Here is a 17,046-nt window from a genome sequence, read left to right as displayed (position 1 = left end):
GAAAATCACGCACACGCCGAAAGCAAACACAAGACAACCACAACGCACACAGGTTACGTAAACAGTTCGTGACGCCAAATGTTCTGCTTGGGTTTTCGGATCGGGTGGAACCCGCTCTACAGAGCCCTTCTGACCCAAAACAGAACGTTACCCCCTCCCTAGGGTCTTTTTACACCCAAATAACCACATATATACGTACCACCTAAGGACAGGGAATTCCTATTATATATATATATATCAAGACCTCACAGCCTCGCAATCTCAGCAACCACAGTCTCGCGGCCTTAGGCAGACCCAGAATCTCCTACCCATTCGGCAGCGACACACACACGATCTCGCGACCTCAGTCAGGTCCAGAATCTCCTACCCATTCGGCAGCGACACACAAAGTCTCGCGACCTCAGTCAGGTCCAGAATCTCCTACCCATTCGGCAGCGACACACACGATCTCGCGACCTCAGTCAGGTCCAGAATCTCCTACCCATTCGGCAGCGACACACAAAGTCTCGCGACCTCAGTCAGGTCCAGAATCTCCTACCCATTCGGCAGCAACACACAAAGTCTCGCGACCTCAGTCAGGTCCAGAATCTCCTACCCATTCGGCAGCGACACACACACGATCTCGCGGCCTCAGTCAGACCCAGAATCTCCTACCCATCCGGTAGCAACACACAAAGTCTCGCGACCTGGGTCAGGTCCAGAATCTCCTACCCATTCGGCAGCGACACACACACGATCTCGCGGCCTCAGTCAGACCCAGAATCTCCTACCTACACGGCAGCCTTAGCACGAGCTCATCCTATTAGTACACGGCAGGGGAATTGGGACTATATATCAGATCACACAAAGACCATTAGCGGAGCACAACCTGTTCTCCAGTTTGAGAGGCTCATTTCCTCCTCATCCAGTTATCACTTACCTGACCCGGATTAACCCCGGTTCATGTCGCATTAGCTCTGACAGAGAGGCTAGGCTATCCTTCTACGTAAAGACACATAACACATGCTAACTTACAATAAGCTAAATACTTTATTTAAATGCCACATGCACATTTACGGAACACATCATACATATATAACCTGCAAGGAAAGTAAAAGATTAAGTTATACACTTCAAAGAAAAAGGGATCGACTTCACCTTGAGGGTATGTCGCCTGTACTCAATGGTCATCTAGGTTCCCTTCTCGTCTATGCCTCGGCTTAGCCTGGAAGTCACCCCTCTGCAGTTGTGGGTCTGCTCCCTTCTCCCTCTCCGAGTCACTGGAACCTCGTCCTTATCGGCTACTCTCTCCTCTTTGGATTCAAGTTCGTCATCAGTCTTCCCTGGAATAAGTAATAGCTCTTCTGCTAACGGCCAGATGCCGCCTATGGTCTAGAAGCAAGTGCCCTTATCTCACTCAGACTTTCACTAATATAGAAGTGCATTCCCTCATGGAAATTTCCAGCTCGAAACCTGCCGCCCACCAAATTCCTGTACCTCCCCGTACCAAGGACACTTTCCCAGCCGGCCGGCCTGATGTAGTGTCTTCGGCATGAAGAAAAATACAATCCTTCGATAAGGGCCGGCCTGAACCGGTTCTCTCCGAGCGAATAACACCTCATAACTAAAACATCCCCCTCCCTCTGGAAAGGTCCCGGGCTGCCGGAGCAGAAAGAAAGATGGAGTCTCTCCCGTTTGAGGCCTACCAGGCCTGAATTCAACACAGCTCCATGAAACAACCTCACTATAGGGCAAATTATCCTCAAGGCTAATGAATCTATCCCCTAGGCTATGTGTGTAGGCCCTGAGCTAAGGGTAGGAGCACGGGATGGTATCACAAGTGTCTAATAGATAGGCCCTATTCACTACTCCAGTCCTTAGACTCGGATGGAAAGAGACTGAAGTCATATGGATTGCTCTGCAACACCGGAAGGCCGGGAAAATCGAGCAGTACAGATGCTTGTTTCCAGTCCAGGGAGGACCTGGCCTGGCAGTTGAGTCATCTGAAGCTGAGAGAGCAACACCGTCTCCTCCTGGTGCATCAGAAGGATGTCCTTGAGATAGACTATGAGGCGTACGCCTCATGCGCTGAGTCATTCCATAACTGGTCTCAGCAGCTTGGTAAAACACCAAGGTGCGGAGGGCAGACCGAACGGAGGACAAGTAAACTCGTAAAACCGGTTCCTCCATTGAAATTAGAGGAAGCATCTGTGGGGGAAAAGATCGGCACTGTCAGGTAGGCATCTTTCAGGTCGAGCCATACTATCCAGTCGCCTGTTAAAAGAACATCCCTGAGAAGGTGAATCCCCTCCATTTTGAAATGGCGGAAGACCACCCACTGACTGAATGCTCGTAGATTGATCACTGGACTGAAACCCTTGTCTTTCTTTTCAACCAGGAACAGGTTGCTGATGAAGCCTCTGAGATGAGGGGAGACAAGAACAATGGCCTCTTTTTGGAGGAGTTCTGCCACTTCCTTGTCGACCACCTGCGATCCTTCTCGCGAGAAGATCAGAGGACGAGGATGAGACCGTTGGCGCAGTGTGCCGTGAACTTCTATGTGAAACTAGGTGACAGTCTGTAGCACCTACGCGTCTCGTGTAATCTCTGCCCACTTGTGCAGGAACTCTTGCAACATTCCCCCCACCTCTGGTAGGAAAGAAGGGGTATGCCTTACCTGTGACACCACCTGGTGCGTTTTTGGCTCCACGAAAGCCGCCTTACCAGCCACGGCCCTTTCCGCGGCCCCTCAAAGGGTAGAAGCCCCCGAACTGTTTCTGGTCCTGCAATGCATGGAGTGTTTAGTCTGGAGCCTGTGGGGGTTGGGATTGGACGCTCAGCCAAAGGAGAGCCCCCTACCTCTTCCAGCCCCTCCAAATATTTGCTGGCTGAACACTTTCTTGATGGATTGCTGAGCCTTATCGAGAAGGAGAAAGAGTTCACGAACCAGGAAAAGTTCTTTTATGAACGGCTCTCCCAAGAGACTTCCGTACGCCACTGGGCCAGCCTCCGTGGTATCTAGTTCACCAAGTCTGGGCTCGATTGTAATGAGCAGAGAGCATCTGCGTTCTGTAGAAAGAGCACAATTTGCGATTCCGAGGAAACAAAGAGCCCTTTGGGCCTAACCCGAGAGTATTGCCAGGTCTATCAAGTGGCCAGTCTCTTTGGCGTCTTCTGCCATGTCTAGAATTTTAGTGAGCGGCCCCAGGACATCTAGCACCTTATCTAGCAAGACCGCCAAGGGTGGTCTACCCTTTTTTGGGTCCTTGATGAATTTTGGGATGAAGGTCTCTGTTAGACCTGGCATCCTTGGCGTGGTTTTCCCTGACCTCTTGCCTCTACCTCCTATATTTTTGATGCTATACTGGATTTCGTTCTCGCTGGTTTAGATGCTTTGGACACTTTGCCACTGCTGATCAGTGTCAAAGTGCAAGTGCTCCTTGTATAAATTATTATGATGATTGGTTATCCATGATTGGCATATTTGTCTTACCACTAAGTCCCTAGTAAAGTGCACTAAGTGTGCCAGGGCTGGTAAGTCAAATGCTACTAGTGGGCCTGCAGCACTGATTGGGCCACCCACCTAAGTAGCCCTAAAAGAGATGTCTCAGGCCTACCACCGCAGTGCCTGCGCGCAGTTGCTAACTGCCATCCTGACCTGACCAGTGCACCCACTTGCCAGGCCCTACCTCTCCTTTCCTGTGCACATAGGACACCCCTATAGAAGGCTCAAGGTACCCCTATGGGCAGGGTGAAGTGTATGTGGAAGGTAGGACATGTACTGATGTGTGTACTATGTCCTGATTGTGAAATACTGACTATTGAGAAGCTATCTTGCCCATAGGATAGAATGGGGAATGCTGTGTACCATGTGTACCTGCATATCTTCCCATAGGAGTGAGATAGCCCATTGTAGTCGGTATCCCTGAACTCCGAATTTAATAACACATCTTTTAGTAAAGGTGGTTTTTAAATTCTGCATTTGAAAATGGCACTTTTAGAAAGTGACTATTTTCTTGCTCAATCTTCCTGTGTGCTTCTGCCTGGTTGTGGATTAACTGTCTGGTTTGAGAGTTACAGGGTCTGGGGTGGCTCCAGGAGTCTGGGTGAGTCAACACTAGGCTGAATAGACCTATCTACATTTGGAGTGGTGGGAGGGGTAGCACCTTGGGCCTGAATAGGGCTGTGCCTGCCTTCCACAATGCTGGCTCCACCTCCTGCGGTGCATCTGAAGACTCTGGCCCACCACCACAAAGGAATAAGTTGTGCACTGGCAGAGTGCACCCAGGACTGGTTTGAACTGGGTCCAGGACCCCCAACACATGGAGAACAACGATATTTGGGGTATAAAAGTAGGACTGAAATCCCAGTAAAATTATACTGCTTCTGCAACCAAGAGGAATCTCCGCCAAAGAAGATCAGTTGAAGAGACTGAGGAAAAAGGAATGCCCTTGCTGTGTGATCTGGGGCTGGTCTGCTGTTTGCTGTTGTTACTAAGGAACTTTTTTGTGTGCTGTGTCCTAAACGAGTCTCCAAGGGCCTGAGACGAGCTGGCCTCCTGTTAAAACTCAGGGACAAAACGTTTACTAAGGACTTCTGCAACTCGCTCTGCCTAGTGCAGTCTGCCTGACTGGCACGGTAAATCAGCTCGCCAAGTGTGAAGAACAAGGGCCGGCACTTTGCCTCCACCAGCCCTCGCCTTTGCCGCCTTGCCCATCCTGTGGAGGCTGTGATCACCGCCGCCGGCCCGGGTGATTCGGGAGCGTAGAGTCTGGCCCCTGTCTTTCCTGCACACTGATTCTGACGGGCTCTGATCACTACCGCTAGCCCGGGAGACACAGCGGTCCGGAATCAGCCTTCACCGTAGCGGAACCGAAGTCCGCTGACGTCACCACTCGCAGCGCTGAGATTGGTCCCAGCAGTAGCGCTTGCCTGACAACGCAAGGAAGAATCCTCGAGATTCACCGCCGCAAGCCCGGAATTTGAAGTAGTCACTTCACTGCCGCGCTGGGATTGGCCCCAGCCGGAGAGAGTTGCTCAGCAACCCGGAGGCTCGTCAGACGAAGCAGCGCCGTGTCCCGCCCAGTGTGAGGCATTCTTCTGTGACCGGGAATACCAGCGATGAGCAGCAACACCAGGAAGCTGCCTCGCCGGTGCCCAAACCACCCGCCGCAGCAACAAATGTAACTCGCGCCTGAGAAAAAGGAGGGATTTTGCTTTATTTACAAACGCTGGCAGTTTCACTGCGCACTCGCGCCTGAGCAACACGGGGGTGATCTGATTCTGAAGATAAGAGCACCTTTCTCTTGAAAGTGACTTCCCACAAGCTGGAAACAGGAAGTCTTACAGTCATACTTCTACAAATACTTGGACTGTTGCAAAAGAACACTACCAGAGAGCCATTGATTTTTTAAATAACTCCATTTGCATATGTTGGTTTGTTGACATTTTTTAACTTGCCTAAACTATATAAAGAGATTTATATTTTTGTATAACCAATGTGGTGTAAGTTTGTGGTGGATCATTATATTACTGTGAGTGTTAGTGCAAGTACTTTACACATTGGCTTGGGAACAGGCCTATCTGCTCATGCCAAGCTACCAAGGGGGTGAGCAGGGGTTATCTATCGTGTGTCCTCCTTATCCTGATTAGACGCAAGGGTCCCTATTTGGTCAAAGGTCCCTACTCTGCCAACTAGAGACCCCCAGATCCAACAGTTGCCATTCTAAAATCAATTTCAGGGGTGCATGCCATCTTATTCGCCGGTGCGGGCCAGGGACATCTGCCTTCAGATGGCCGTCCATCGGCTTCCTGATGCGGTTGGCCACATTAGACGCCACCAAAGGCGCTGGTATCCAGTCTGCTTAACGGGGGTGATATATATCTTTAGGATTTAACATCCCTGAGGTGTCAGTGGACTCATTGGCTTGAGGTTCCTCCAGCTGGGATTTCTTGGCACCCCCTTCCGTGCTCCAGGGTCTACTTGGACTTGGCTGATTGTCCGAGTCACTGTCTATATCGGTGTCCACCCCGGTATTGTCTTCTGCCTCATCTTGAGGGCAGGAATCTTCCTCAGGGGTCTCTCCCGGTTGGGAATCCTCTCGGGCGTCCCTCTGAAGGCGCCTCTTTATGGCGGCCAGGCATAGCCTCTGGAAGGCATCCATAGAGGTGGTGTTAGGGTGTCCCGTGCACGCTGTGCCCTTGCTCCGGGGCGGGTCCTTTGCGCCAGAAGAGGTAGCCCCCCGCCTCCCTCTGATGAGGGCTTGACAGTCCTCTTAACCGTCAATTCAATGAGTCTATGGCGTAAGGGCTCAAGCGCCAGGGAAACCGCCCTATCCAAAGACGCGTCAATTGCGTCCACTAATTCCACATGTATGGGAGGCAAGGAGGACTCTTCCTAAACAGGCTCCCAATCGTAGTATTCCCCTGCCATGACCAGTAGTAGGTCAGGGAAGGAAACGGGCCACAGACTAAAGAGATAAAATACTATTTGCCTTAGACAAGGCTTATTGGGCTAGGGTGGGAGGCATAGAATGCTCTGCAGAGAAACCACACACTGGAGCCGATGGAAGCTGTTAAGACTAGCCTATAGAAGCAAAGAGGAAAAATATTGCTACTGCAGTCACCAAAGTTGTCTTAGGCACCCGCAACCTCCGCTGAGTAACTGCCGGAAGAGTCAGTGCGGCACAATGAGACAGGAATGCGGGGAGTGCAAGAAGGAATCCCTGCTGCTCTGAAATGCATGCAAGTGTGCCCCGCCCTTTATTGGGTTCGGAGCACACACCATCTATCGGGCGTGGAGTGTGTCGCACCCGTGGAGAGCATCGCACCATCCGTTCCCTGCGGTGTCTGCCACAACAAACAACCGGCACGGGCGAGGTGAGTGACGAGCAGGACTATCTTCAGGGAAACCAAAAAACAGTGAGGACACAGGATGGCGTCCCAAAAACGGGAGAGGGGCCACACGCGCGCCAGACCCAACAAACCCCACACTACCACCCTAACGAGGTAGGCAAAAGGGCACAAACACGCAAGAATAAACAACAGTAAGGAAAAGCACTTAACTGGCTGCTGAGCAGCGAAGAAAGAGGAAGTTATGTTCCTTACTACTGTTTATATGGGAGTATCTCTATGGTTGTTACTGGTTCTAACGCAAAGACTCATGGGATTTGTAGTCTTTATGTTTTGATATATTGTTAAGGCTACTGAGTGGAAAATAAAGGAAGAGTTCAGCATAATCCGAGCCTCCGGTCCTGACATCGAATTAGATTTAAATGGAACCCTTTCTACAAGACTTCTGTTCGGTAATGGGCTGGGTCCTGCCCCTCACATTATTTTCCTTATTTCTAGCAGATCTGCACCATGTTCTTGATAGGACTAAATCCCATTCACCGAAAATGGGGGGTAGGAATATATCTAGTTTCCTCTATGCAGATGATTTGGCCATTTAAGATCTAACACAAGTGGGCCTCCAGAGGAAGCTGGAAAGGTTTAAATTGTACTATGTGTCTAATAAATTAAAGGTTAATTTGGGAAAATATAAATAGTCAATTTTGGGAAAATGGTGAAAGCATATAAGTGGGTGCTAGGTAACAATATGGTGGATGCAGTAACCTCTTATACAGACTTAGGAATGTTGTTTAATAATAAATTTACACTGGGCCTCGCATGCACTCTCCACTATAGGAGGTCTAGCCACATTTAAAAACAAGTTTGGAGGACATTCTCGGTCCCCGGTTTTTACAACTTATAATACCATGGTACCAACCCAATGCCTATATGGGGCAGAGCTGCTGACCCAAAGTACAGAGTGCAAGGGTAAGTGCCTGAAAAAGCTATTAGGCCTGCAGAAAGGCACAATGTGCCCGGCAATACAGCTAGAAGGGAACCTGCAGGTGTGGAACTATTTAACCTCTATAGCAACCTTACGCTTCTGGGATAAGCTTTGGACCTTGGCGGTTCAAAAGATGTCAAGTTTCTGCCTTGGAAATATCAAGAAGCAAATTAATGTGGGCTGCGCAAGTTAGAAATAAATTAGTGAAAATTGCAGTGACACTGAAGGTGGGAAAATTTAAAGTAATGAAGGCATTCCATCTACAGAAGGGGGAACTGAGAAATGCCTGTAAGACAGAATCTAGGGCAGCAGATCTTCATTATGTTGCAGGAAAACTCTCAGCGAGCTACATGTTGAAGTCCTGGGATAATGTAAGATTGTATCCCAATACATTCGCTCTCCCGAACCACCAGATGCGTATGCTATTAAAATGTTGTGTGGCATTGAATTTTGGATAGCTAAAACAGGAGAAGTTTGATGCACTATTTGATTCTAATACCAGCTGTACCTGTGGGTTACGGGGCGCACATTTTAACGTTCATTCATTAGATCATTAGCATTTTCATAGTACTCAATTATGGATTTTAAAAACTTTTTTTCACCATCGCAATGAGGCACTGGCACATCTCATGGATATGTAGTTTTTAGATGTGGCATGTGCATTAAAAAAATTCTTAAAAACAACCTTGGGATAGAATTATTATTAAAGATTAGTATTGGTTAATGCGGCCCAAACCCTGTGTTGACTCTGTGGAGACGTGTTAAGAGTCAAACTGGTAATAGGTGGAAATATGCTGTATCGTTTAAAATGTGGTTAGACATGGGGGGACATGCTTAGGTTGTTTTAATGTCTGCGTACTGGACTAGGTGGGTGTCTGGGGTTGGGAGTTCTTATTGTAAATGTGTATTTCTTGTTTCATAGACATGTCTAAACAATAACAACGTTTTTTTACCTACCTACCACTTTCCCTTTGAAGAAGAACACCCTATAATCCATCAATTTACTGCTGTAACAATGTAATTATGTAATGCCCCTATAGCTCCTGGTCCAGAAGGAGATAAGAACATTCTTTGCAATGATTCTATTCTCTGACACACTCCAATGATGGTGAAGGTACTGAAGGAAAAGGAAGCATCTCTTCATTCCCCTAGTAAATTTTACTTCATTATTTTGTTGTAGAAATTGGAGCAGAATGTCAATTCATGGGCTAGAGAAACTGGAATATGTAGAGGGCCTATAGCATTCTCTCCCCACCACCTTCAAAGACCTCAGCAAAGAGCTCAGAATTTCAGTCTCGCTTCTCTGCCCGCGATACCTTCCACACAATTTACACTAGAGTCAAGAATGCTTTCTTTTTTTACATTGAGACCAGACATATGTACCACATTTAAGCCAAAATGTAAAAAATAAATCTATTAGTCATTATTAGAAAATTGGAATAATGTCCCCGTTTTCTAGGCTGAGCTCTCTGAGCAGGAATAGCGAGCAGCAGTAGGCATACCATTGCTTCAGGAGAAAGGGCTTAATGCCTAAGGTCATACTTACATATAGGCTTTAATGGCAACAGTGTTTTTATGTGGAGTAACATTTTTTAAGCTACTAATATCTACTTAGAGGTCAGGGAATCCTGCGAGTTTAGCGAAAGAGACTAGAGTAAGGTGAATGGAATATCAACAGTTCCTTGGTGGTAACAAGTTCAAATACCTTGTGAGGATCCGTTGGAATTTGCTTATTAATGTTCTCCACAGCAGTTGTCAAGTAATTACATTGCCGATTTAACTTCAAAAGAAAGGTAAAGAACTCATCAGTGCTGAAATTAAACAACATGAAGAATTTGTTAGCAGGGCCAACTATCATTATTATAATTAAAATAAAGCACTAAATTAAAATCAGTGACAATCTATTGAACATTTCTAATATTTGTTTTAAATAATGTATTAAGTGTTCTTAAGGGGGAATGCGAAAAATGCTATAACAGTGAATCTATTAATATCCACACAAAAAAATATATAAATATTCATACCAGGAATAGGAAATAACCAAACGTACACATACAATGAAACATCAAGTCTAGGGAACCTAGAAACCGATTTCTGAAAAATAATTTGCATATGAAATCGAAAATCTAAACATCTTAGCTAAAGGTTAAACTAAAGATCCAGATATCCTTTTAATTTAAACAGTCTCAAAAGGATTATTCGGTGAATGATGACACAATACATCACAAAACCCAAGCAGAGTGGAACAGTCAAAAAACACAGCAGAATCTTTACCTCAAGGTAACTCAAACCGCTTTTATTTCAAAAGGTAAAAAGATCAAGCTGAACATTACTTTAGCCGTTAGCTACTTGTGCTAGTTAATTCTTAGTTCAAAAACTTTCAGTGTAAAATCTAAGTGGGACATAAAATATTGCATTTGCTGAATTATTTTCCATTGCATAAAAAAACTGAGAAGCACGAATGCCATTATCAGAAGTGCAAACTGGGAGCCTATGTTCCACGTTTTTGGGGGGTTATAAAATACTTCAGATTTGTGATTGAGATACGAATTTCTACAAATAGGAGACCCAATTTATGAAGGTACTAATACACTTTAGATCAGTCGGAGTGTATTGCATCTTGTGAATCGTTTGCTACATAAGTGGGTTGGATGCACGAGTGCCAGAGGCACAGTTCAAGTCAACTAGCAGCAACATAGTCATAGGTATACAGACTTTACAGAGAAGGAATATGCGCATGCGCTACTGAGAGAAGTATTTAAGACTTTTAAGGAGGAATTAAACACATGTATTAGGTAGAGCTTTTCCTCTTGTGTATCTCACCATTAATAAGCCATATGTATCCTTTAAATAAATGTTATAGGCCATTTCGATTTAATGATAATGTCAAAATAAACTTATGTTGAGACACGCTGAAAAGCCATTATAATCAGCTTAACTAATGGACAAGAGCAAACAGGCGTTGAACCTGAAAGTGACTTTTCCAGAACAAACAACTAAGAGATGGAAGGAATGCATTGCTTTTTATCCATTAAAATAGACCAGACATACACAAATCAGTCTTGGTGCGACTCCAATATGATAGTCTGGCCATAACTGTCAGGCCACCTTCCCTAGAGATGGGGAAAAAACACAAAAGTCTGTTTTGGCATAACTTGGCCTCATTAGTGAAGTGAAACTTTAATGATATGGCCGGGCCCAAGTCTCAGATACCTTCAACACTTAGGACATCTACTGCAACAAACGTGATGGAAAGAATGCCTGAATTAATCTCAGCTACCGGCGATCGTTTGGTACACAATCCAGTCCATTTTTTGTCTACTGTACCACTCTACACAGAGACTAGACATGTACAAGTCAGCCCATTTCCCTACTTCAATAAAAACAATCCAGTCCGAAGTGCTAACCCTGGTGCTCTCCAGATGAGAAAACGAAACTCCAGGCCGATTTCAGCTTATTTGGGCCTCATTAGTAAAACTTGAGTCCTGTGGCAGAGTGAGCGCAAGAACCCTTATCTGAGCATACCTATTTACACTCTGTGAGAATAGGAGTCCCAAAATAAGTAATGGAAAAAAGAATGGATTAATCTCAGCCACTGGCAATCGCTGTTTTCTTTTTTCCACCGACACATATAGTACACTGCCACTGGTATCTGTAAACTGAAACGGGTATAGCTACAAGACACCTTGCACCTGGAGGTCATCAATTTTGATTAAGAGACAACATTTAAGTGCGTCCCCTGGCCTCTCTCTGGGAACATTTTTAGTTGGTTACTACTCAGTCATTAGGGTATAAAACCAGTCATGAAAAACAGAAGGGGGACTGAAAATATGAACATTGTATAATTCTTTATTTAGGGGGCCTAATTATCTAGAAACCATCAGGTTTAATTTGGGGTGAATGTGGACAGATGGTTTATAGTGTTTATGGAGACTTTATGCTGGTTTACACTTCCTTTGCTCACAAAGAAAATCACTGATGAATATTCGTTTTTATAATGAAAATCCCACTACAGGTCTCATGGAAGGTTCTTTAGCTGACTTTATATACAGTTAAGGTCAGATGTACGACCCTTTTATGCGCTTGCAAACGGGAGAGTGGCCCGTTTATGACCGCAAAAAAAGGTAATGGCATGTATAAACGCTATTTTGTGAGTCACAGACTCGCAAAATAGCGTTTGCGACTCTCACCTTCCTAATAGCGAGACACACTGCCATGTACAATTGTATTGCGACCGCATTTGCGGCCGCAAAATACTCACAGTTAATCACCTACTTCAAGTAAGTTATAAACCACTCGCAAACAGGAACGGGTCCCCAGGGACCCCTTCGCTTTGTGAGGAAATATTTTCTAAGGGCTGGCATTGGTGCCAGGGACCACTGCCTGCCCTTAAAAAATTAAACAAAAAAGTTTCATTTTTCTTTTTTTTAAATCCAACCCGTTTTCTTTTAAAGAAAACGAGCTGCATTAAAAAAAATAGCTTTCTTGAAAAAGCTGTCACTGACCCCAGCAGGCCACCATCCCTGTGAGTGCTAGCCATTCCCAATGGGGTCGCAAATTGCGCTTGCCTCATGAATATTGATGAGGCATGCAATTTGCGACCCCATTGGGAATCGCAAACTGTTTCTGACACACTGTTGTACATTGCATTTTGCAAGTCGCAAAGTGACGCAATTTGCGAGTCGCAAAATGCAAGCGTCGTACATCTGACCCTTAATCAGCTGGCATGGAATAACTGCCTCCCAAGGATATCTTCTTCTGATTGACAGGTGACAATGTCTTTTACTCCAAAACATGGGAAAAAGTGCAATTTCATTGTTTAGACAACAGAAACCAATGTTGATTTCTAAGTAACGTATCTGGGCTCAGCAGGCCCAAACCAAATCTCTCGAGATTTTATGAATGCCACACTGCAGAAAAATGGGATGTAGGCCTGATAAGGAGGCGGTCAGATCCAGTACTCAGTTGCCTGGAATCATCACCTATCTACAGGCAAAAAAATGTTTTATATTGAAATGGAATGTTGAGCCCACCACACTTCCAGGAGTTGTGAAAAAGCAGGAAGGGGGCAAAAAAAAATGTCTTAACTGCACGAGCATCCTACCTGAAGATTTGCTAACGCAACCCAGGAAAGCCTGTCATGCAGTTCCTAAAAATCTATATTCTGCACGTTTAGACAACATGAACTAAGGGATTGGTGTCCAGACTGATTCCAGACACCCCCAAAGGAGATGTTAGTCTGTAGACCAGCTAGCTTACAGTGCCACTATGATCCCCTCTTACCAAGGAGCGAATAGTTTCTGGCAACTATCAAACATGACAACCCTGACCCCTCAGGGATCGTGGAAACAGTAGAGTACTTTTCGCTCAGTCACTCATGCTCACTTTGTCTCAGAGAGATACACACAATATACGGTGGGGACGTTTTCAGTAAGTATTTATTGAACCAGCGTAATTCTAGCATATAATACAAGCGCTGCCACAACCATGAGACAGAAAGAGATGTATATGGTTATAAGCACCAATAGAGTAAATAGCAGGTAGAATTCTACCATAGTGCTAAAACAATGAATATATGCAGGCATATAGATACATGACAATAATAATGTATACTCCTACGATGCAAACCCTAACTAGATGTACCTAAGTGTCCCTAGCATGCAGGTAGGTGTATAGCCAAGAATCCCCCTAGGGGAGGAGGAGCCAAGATGGCGACCGAGATGGCAGCGTAGGCTCCCGGCTCTGTGAATCTCCGCATCCCGCACAGATATCCTGCATGAGATCCTCAGCCTGCGCTACATGCCCGTGTTGGTGATTGAGAGCGGCAACCGATCGTGTGATCCTGAAGCTTCTAGCGGCGGTACCGCCCGAGAAATGCTCGTTTGAAGTTTGCGGCCTGGGCAGCCCTGGGGCCGGGACCTCGAGTGGACAACATGGCCGGGCGGCAGTTCAACAACAGCGGCCATTGGTGACCGAGTGGAGTCGGAATACCGAAGCGGCGCGAATATCGGCCTACATCTCGCTGTGGTTACTCCTATCACCGAGAATAGCGTGACGGGTGCATACCCGGGGTGACGATTCCGGGGGTTATCGGCGATCGCCTGGACCCTCGCCAATGATTTGATCGGTCGCGGCCTGTGGCTCGTCCCGATCTGCACGGGCTGCTCCCGGTCTTCGCAGACGCTGGCCCAGTGGGAGAACGACTGTCACCTGTGACCACACACTGGATACACATCTCGCCTGCCTCCGGACCCTTGTTTGCAGCGACATGGAACTTGATGTGCTTGTGACTGAGACCCGGTCCCCATCTGGGGTGGCCCTGCCCTGCGGCCATCTTGATGGGATGGACTCTACCATCCTGTACGCTGGGTCGCAGCAAGATTGGGAGTGTGTGGCGCAGAGGAGCGTGGCGGAGCGAGTGCGAGGGGCCGTGCTGGGGTACGGTGACCTCCTCGATGCTCTCGGAGCCCTTCATTCCACCCTGGTTCATGGCGCTTGGGTATTGGGGAGGAAGCTTGATGGTATTGTGTTGGCGTCGGAACAATTGCGGTCTTCCTGTCCCCAGGTACATAAGGCACTGTCTCACCTTTCACAGGAGGAAAGTGCCGTGACCGCCTCTGTGAATAAGGGACGGATGGAAACTTTGGACACTGTGGCAGCGTGTGGTCGGCTGGCTGTGGGGTCGGTCTGTTCTGGAGATTTTGGACTTGAGCGGAGGGTGGTGACTTTGTCCCATGCGTGGCATCCGGCGACCCAGGCAATCTTCACGCAACGGTCGCCTGCTCTGGCTGATTCCTCCTTCCTGGACCTCGTGTGTGGCGCAGGCCTTGGGGCAGTTCTGGGAAAGGTGATCTCCCATGATGATGACTGTGTTGGTGTTCCGAAACGTCCTCCCCACATGTGTGTGTCCCTTCCTGGTCAACTCTGGACGCTCATCTTCCTTGTAATCTCGGACATGATAATGGATCGCTGGGTATGCACTGGTGGTTTCGCAAGAGTGGCCAAGGATAAGGCTGATCCTTTAGAGGTTGTCATTTCATAGGCGGGCGGGCTTGGGGGTTGTGTGCTTTCACGATGTAACTAATAGTGTAGTCGGTGAATACTGCTCCCCATTTCCCTCAGACATGGCCGAACTTTTGCTGTTTAATGTTCGTTGGGGAGGAAGATATTGTGCGGGAGGGAGAAGCCGGGGGCCTGGTTGAAGGCCCTCCTCCAGTTTATTATTACTCTCTCCCCTTTTCTGTTAGGGGGGATTTCCTCTCTTTTCCCTTTTTCTCTGTTTCTTCTATATTTCGGGTCTGGTTCTGGGGCGACAGGCACGCTGCGGGGGGGGGGGCCGTAGTCATCTGCAGAGGTGCAGGGTGGGGGGTTGGGGGAGGGGCTTCTATAGTCCTTTATCGTGTTTCTATGGCCTTCTTTTTCTTCTCTTATTCTTCTTTGTCTTTCTTTTCTGGGGTCAGTGCGGTAGGTTTCCTTCGTGGCCAATCATTGTTTTTCATTTGTGCCTCATTTCCGTGGGGTTTTCTGGGTCCTAGGGCAGGAGACTGCAGGCGCAAACGGCTCGTGATATCCCTCCACATCCTGAACTTCCTGTTTCAGCGCCATTGATTTGATAGATTGCCATTTATTGTTTGACGTTCACTATTCTGCCTGCCAATTTTCGCTGTTGAGAACTTGATTGCCACCTGATCCTTCTCTCCTTTATTGTAAAATGAAAACCTTTTATATCCTGGTTTCCCTCTTGGGCTGTTCAGTCGATAAGAGAATACTGGCATTGAGAATCAACTTCCCGAGGTGCTGCATGTGATTATAATCTGCTCGCTGTTACCTTCACTGTTTGGCGGCCGGCCCCGAGGGTTGTAGGCCCATACTTGTCTGTATTTGCAATGTCAATAAAGGTTTTTCAAAAAAAAAAAAAAAAAAAAAAAGAATCCCCCTAGGAAAGAGCTAACCCCATTACCTGATGTGAGAGAACAAAGGACCCCATCTTGGTCTCGAGTCGGACACCCTGCAAGGGATGTCAGACCATTGCGTACTGGAGTGTCTGCATGCAGTGACCTCAGCGTCTCGTGTCAGCATGGCAGTCTTTCTCTACTGGTTTGCCCAGCGAAGATGTGGTGCTTATATGCCCGAAAGGTACCCTCAGGGGTTCTACCTAGATGTGTCATTGTACTGTGGGCATGTGGGCCAAGGATGACAATAGTGGTGACCCTTATACAGAGTTATTATGCAAAATATGGTAATCCTGCTGTGATACTGAGAATCCTCATGCATAATAAATGAGGCTAGTTTTTGGAGAAAACCACACAACATCTATTCGGCACCTAACTAGGTAAAAGGTCGGTGCCAGAACGTTATGTAGAGCAGGGGAGGACAAATGTAGGTAAAAGGTTGTGCAACTACCTAGGCCTATTTTTGGATACATTGGGGTTCATAACATCCACTGCTCATCCAACTGGACGATAGAACTAACAAATGCTAAAATATGCCTGTTAAAAGCATAACAAAATATGAATATAAAAACATCTAAAAACATGATAGGTGTTCAAAAAGATGTAAGGTTTAAAAATAAAAAAAAAGCTCTGTACAAGTCCTCTAAACAGCCAATATACTGCTGGACCATCTGAGTACGCTGAAATCAATAGTGCTCACTGAGAGCAAAAGAGGAAAAATAAATAAAAAATGATGATTTGTTCCCAGCACAAGGAGAGCAAAATGTTTATGTGGCCTGTGTGGGAGATGCAACATCACTGCTGTTTGCCTTCACAGACGATGGTCCCTATAACACTTCTTGGATCAGGTCAATGGAGCAAAGGTTCGTTCGGACCGGTGCCTGTATCTCAGCTGAAGACCTTGCAACCTGGAGATCAAAAGTCTCTCGAACGGAGGTTAAGGCCACCTCCTTCTGTGAAAGTATGACTTTCAGTCTGCTCAAAGAATCAAACCGTATAAGGGAAACATTTATTGACTATAGCGGCGCCTCCATGAGTGTGTAGATCGGTGGAAACAATACTAGCATACAACAAGTGACCATGGAACTTATTTTGACCAGGTATGCAATGCCTGGCAGCATCCCACAACCTCCTTGGTCATTCAACATCAAATAACTCCAGTTCAAGAGTAGTTTGAACACCGGATGAATCACAGCACCTGGGGATCCTTTCAAGTGACAAGGCAGGCCAGCAACCGAAGGGTTACAAGCTCCATGAAGCATAATATCCTTACAAATTAGA

General features: G+C 46.6%; 1 protein-coding gene across 3 annotated transcripts in view; it reads right to left on the bottom strand.

Annotated features, from left to right (window-relative positions):
- Positions 1-17,046, bottom strand: part of ASZ1 (ankyrin repeat, SAM and basic leucine zipper domain containing 1) — a 1,654,265-nt gene that overhangs the window by 183,799 nt on the left and 1,453,420 nt on the right. For all 3 annotated transcript variants that reach the window (XR_014981315.1, XM_085653129.1, XM_085653130.1), the window contains exon 11: positions 9,519-9,624. Coding sequence is in view for 2 of the 3 variants with exons in the window: in XM_085653129.1 (XP_085509255.1) it covers positions 9,519-9,624 (106 nt within the window). In the remaining variant the exon portion in view is untranslated. The remainder of the gene's footprint in view (positions 1-9,518; positions 9,625-17,046) is intronic.

The sequence above is a fragment of the Triturus cristatus genome, chromosome 4_1 (assembly GCF_964204655.1).
Source record: "Triturus cristatus chromosome 4_1, aTriCri1.1, whole genome shotgun sequence".
NCBI lineage: Eukaryota > Metazoa > Chordata > Amphibia > Caudata > Salamandridae > Triturus > Triturus cristatus.
This window is presented reverse-complemented; position numbering and strand designations above follow the sequence as displayed.